The sequence below is a fragment of the Zeus faber genome (assembly GCF_960531495.2).
Source record: "Zeus faber genome assembly, chromosome: 7".
Classification (NCBI taxonomy): Eukaryota; Metazoa; Chordata; class Actinopteri; order Zeiformes; family Zeidae; genus Zeus; species Zeus faber.
In genome coordinates this window covers 7230714-7235713 of record NC_137203.1, presented here as the reverse complement: position 1 = coordinate 7235713, position 5000 = coordinate 7230714, and the positions used below count along the sequence as shown (strand labels likewise).

The 5000-nt window shown below is 46.7% G+C and overlaps 1 protein-coding gene across 1 annotated transcript in view; it reads left to right on the top strand.

Moving 5' to 3' along the window:
* Window positions 1-5000, top strand: part of aacs (acetoacetyl-CoA synthetase) — a 35856-nt gene that overhangs the window by 28143 nt on the left and 2713 nt on the right. The window contains exon 13 of the mRNA XM_080003895.1: window positions 3040-3153. Coding sequence (XP_079860021.1) covers window positions 3040-3153 — 114 coding nt within the window. The remainder of the gene's footprint in view (window positions 1-3039; window positions 3154-5000) is intronic.

Below are 5000 nucleotides of genomic sequence, written 5' to 3'. Positions count from 1 at the left end.
CCCTTTTTTATTTGAATATCTTTCAATTATTTCATTCAGATATTGGATTAAAAAAAATGTAATTCTAACCCATAAAATATTACCTCTATTAACATTCCTCTTGGCTGTATTATGGGGAGGGGTGTGGCATTAATTCAGGCTTTATTTTCCTGTCTGCTATTGATAAATTGGTATCAAGTAGCAAGTAATATCTCAAAAATGTCAACATAATATTTGCAAATTAGCTTTTAATTTCTCCATTAGATTTGAGATAGAGATGGAAAGTACTGTGAAGTTGATTGAAAATCATGGATGCTGCGCACCCGAGAGCAGCGGCACCCAAGTTGAGGGCGACGTAGCTCTTGGGCACGAAGCAAGTCGGCTTGGCTCAGTCAAACGCGGTTCAATTGTGTTGAGGGGGGGAAAGGTGCATCATTGTGAGTAAAAGAGGCAGATATCTCTGTAAAGCCACGCATGCCAAAGGCTGATGTGTTTTGTAAGTCAGGCTGAGCTCAACCCTCAGCCGCTCAAGGGAAAGAGCTTTACTCAAGGTAGACCTGCAGCTCCGTTCTATTTCGGCTCCGTCCACACGTATATGGATATTTTTGAAAACATGGCATTTGGCCTCCTGTGAAACGTGGTGTTGTCCTGCGTTTTGGCCTCCCGTCCACACAAAACCAGCGTTTTAGGAATCGGACACAAAGGTTTTGGGGGAAACGCCTTCCGAGGGTGGAGATTTTTCAAACTCTTTGTTTTCTGTGTATTCGTGTGGACGAAGTAAAACGGAGCCTCTCGGAGACGCTGACGTCGGGACCACCACCTTCGCCGGGGACCGCCGAGCGACGGCCGATGCCCCATGTGTTGTTTGCTCTTTTCTAACGTTTGGCATGACGTCCAAACAGTTTAGTCTATGTAAATGAAAGAGGTTCCATTCTCTATATTAACATTCAAAATGATTGTGAAGCTGTTATTTTAAGGTAAGAAAGTGACAGTGTTGCTTTAAATCGTTTTTGTGCTCGCATGTGGACGGAATTTGATCTTGTTTCTTTTTTTAAATGGGGGAGAAGGGAAAAAAAAAAAAAAAAAAAGCCTTTTCAGAAATATCCGTGTGGATGAGGCATTAGTGTGGTCAGACAGGTGCAATAAAGCGTGCGGCCGCTTCCGCTGCACCCCTACTTCCAGGTTTTCTTCCACATAGATAGCATGCCCGTCAAAAGGTGGGCAGTCACTAACAATAGTAGGAAATGTTCTCATGGTGAGGGGGTTGTGCAAGCTTGGATAATCATATCACTAACAATCACTTTTTACTCAGTATGGTTCAAATTTAATATATTTGCAGCTAAAAAACTGTGGCAAAATGTGCGGCAGTGACTGTGGAATCAATATACTGCTGTATGTGTTACCATAGAAAAACACGGAGAAGTTCAAAAATACAAAAAGGAAAAAATAAAAAGTAAAAAATCTGACGTGGCCTTTAGATTTATGCCTTCATTGGTTACATCTGACCAGCCGGTTCCCACAGGGCTTTGTTCCATTGTTCTGTTCTCGTGAATAGTTTCTCTAGAAACTAGATAGATGAGTGTGTGACCGTGGGGAAATATATTGTGTGTGTGTGTGTGTGTGTGTGTGTGTGTGTGTGTGTGTGTGTGTGTGTGTGTGTGTGTGTGTGTGTGTGTGTGTGTGTGTGTGTGTGTGTGTGTGTGTGTGTGTGTGTGTGTGTGTGTGTGTGTGTGTGACTCTATTTCTGTAATTCTTCTTTTTAGACCCTCTAACACGATACTGTACATAGACACAATACGTGCACACATACACTGACACACAGGTTGTCACGTACAGCACTGTCCATGCAAATGTTTTGTGCACAAGAGAGTCAATCAAATCAGGATGACAAGATACACTTTGAAATACCTTGTTCTGCTGCTTGAATGCACGCACACACGACGCAACAGTGACTTATGACTTAAGTGACTGCGCGTGCGTGTGTGTGTGTGTGTGTGTGTGTGTGTGTGTGTGTGTGTGTGTGTGTGTGTGTGTGTGTGTGTGTGTGTGTGTGTGTGTGTGTGTGTGTGTGTGTGTGTTTAAACAGCAGAACAAGGTATTTCTTACTCCTCTTGGGAGCCAATTAAAGCACAATAAAGAGCCAGAGACAAAGGAGGGAGAGAGGAGAGATGGGAAGAGTGGAAATAGAGAGGAGGTGAGTGCTAAAGACGTGATGGAGAGATAACAGCGGTGGAACCAAGGATGGTTATAGATGGATGTGTGTGTGTGTGTGTGTGGCTGGTCATTACCTAGAACGACATGTGAATATACCTAGAACTATATAGTTTTAATACAGGCTCACAATGTACGGACCGACATCGAAGTGATGGTTTGGCAGCACCCGCTAACCCGAAGCCCTCAGATAGTCAAGGATGAGCGTCCTGACTTCGCATTCCCCGAAAGAGTTGTCGGTCGCTCTCCCACCGCATGCCGGGGAACCGCGGAGATGGCGCAAACGAGGAGGTGACCCAATCGCGGGACTGTGAGGTTTGCAACGCCGTCTCGGCGCGCAACGAAACCTGTCGCTGGTTCGTTGGTTGCCGCATTTCAGGTCCTTGTTTTCCCATCTTCTTTGAGAAAACAAAAGTGAGTACTGTGAGTCAGCAGCGAGTGCTAAAAACAGCTGCTTTTAGAAAATGTCAAAAGCTTGTGTTTGACCAATCAGCGTTATTCAGTATGGAGAAATAGCACCTCGCTTGCAGGGACTTTCTGGGGATAATTAGGACTATCCACTTGGAACCAATTTCAAACTTAGTTCCTAAGAAGCTCAAACTCAATTCCCGGTCCCTAAAATGGTTCCTGCGGTGGAAAAAAATCCTAAAGAGAGGAAGGAAGAAACTTTGAGGGGTGTGGAAGAGGGATCCTCCTTCCAGGATGGCTGAGGGTGAGATTCCTGCCACGTGGGGTTTAAAGTTAACGTAACTGTACCTCAGGAATGTTGTAATTGTAACGCGTAGTCAACCTAACCCTAACAATAACAGGTATTTAAAATTGTACCCCTCTCTTTCTCTCTCTCTCCAGGTGGTACTGACATTGTGTCGTGCTTTATGGGTCAGAACCCAACGGTCCCAGTGTACCGAGGTGAAATCCAGACCAGGAACCTGGGAATAGCTGTGGAGTCCTGGAGCTGTGAAGGTAAGGTGTGTGTGTGTGTGTGTGTGAGAACAACTATCAGGGGTTTTTATTTATGAATTTACAATCTTGGGCTGATGGAGAAGATGGTTTGACAAAAATGAACTAAATAATAATTAGTTAACACCTTTTTACAGGCAAAAAAACAGGAAACATTTAGGTGTTAGATGTAAAAAAAAAAAAAAAAAAAGATATTTTTTTACATCTTGGCCTGTAACATCATAAAAGGAAGTCATCCTCTCTGCGGGGTGAGGAGGGATGCGAGTGATTCCGGTTCAACATGCTTGGAGGCCTCTCACCCCCACGGCCTGCAATTTTGACTGCAGTTATCGACAGCACACATTGAGCACTGGGGTTTCCAGGGCGCTGGTGGTTCGGTGGGCCCCCTGCCGGCTGGGCCCCGGGTGCTGGCAGCTTGCGCCTGGTGCAGGGTGGTTTCTGGCCTGCTATTGATAGCACCCTGCGTCGCTCCCCGCAGCCCCGCCGGATGCTTCCCGGTGCCCCTTGGAGGCCGCTCGCTGTCATGAGTGTGGGTTGGGGTGCGGGAGGCAGCTGTCGGCCGCGCTCCCGCTGCGTGGCTGCCAGGGGGTTGTGGAGGGCCCACATATCTGGCTGTCTGTGGGGTGGGGGGGGGGTGTGCCGGTTTGTCACCCGGGTGTCCTACGCCGAGCGCACTCGGCTACGTGGGTGGGTGCTCGGGGCTTGTGGCCAGGTGGGTATCTGGCCGTTTGTGGTTCTGGCGGAGAGAGAGTCAGTCAGTCTGTCGGTGTGGGACCTGGCTCCGGGCCTGTGGTCCGTGCCTGGCGTCCGCGGCCCAGGTGCTGCAGGTGCGTTTTATGCCTGCATGAATGGAGGGTCTCCTTCCGCTCTCTTGGACTGGTTTATGCTCCTCAAGGCCATGCGTGGATGTTGCTCCACGGGCTTCCGGCTTCTCCGGGTGCTGGGGGGGGTCTTCTATGGCTGTAGGGCAGGGTGATCAGGGCTTTCCTGGGGTCATGGGGCGCCGTAACGGCTGCAGGACTCAGGACAGAGTTATTGCAGCAGTTCTAGATGATTAAATAATGAATAAAGCGTGTCATTGCAGGTTGAGAAGTTGAATTCCACTCTGTCCTAGATGCAATGGAGCAAATGCTCTGTTGTATACCCAGCATGCTGACAGCACAGATTAAAAAAAATAAAAGCACTCAGTTAGTTTCACAGCTGTCTCAGTTGTAAGTACTGAGTTTAGGATTTATTATTTAGTATTTACATTAAAAAAAAACAGTTTTTACAAAATAAAGTCCCGTCCTTCTCCACTGCCGAGCGTAGAAGGGAGGCAGATTTTTAGGTAGGTGTGGCTAATTGCATTACAAAAATGAGTCCAACTGTAATTCTCAGTGAAAAATAAATGAAAATGACTCTTTAATCTAATTGCATTTCCCCAAATTTATTCACTGGGTGTTCCAACCTGCAGGTTGCCCTTTAAAGATGCTTCATCAGCATAAGTCAGACGGTTGAATCCCTCTGCAGATAAATAGAAACAAAGACCAAGCCTAGCAGCGCTGCTTATTATTATTATTATTATTCTTACCTTTTTTTTTCCACTATTCAAGAAAGACGGATGTTCTTGGTTGCGCGTGAGTTACTGTCATTGATTTTGCTCGGAGCCGGACTCTGTTGGAGGAGGAGGGATTTGCTCGGAATCAGAGCGTAGTTTGGCAGAAAGACTTTGTGATTGTGGCTGTCCTTGGGGAGCAGATGAGTGGGTTTGGCAGTATCTGCCGTGGACTGCAGTGCACTGGGTGTGTGTAGGTGTCCTGGTTGATCTCCATCCTTCCATTCGGTTTATTGTGGCGCCGTTAAATATCATG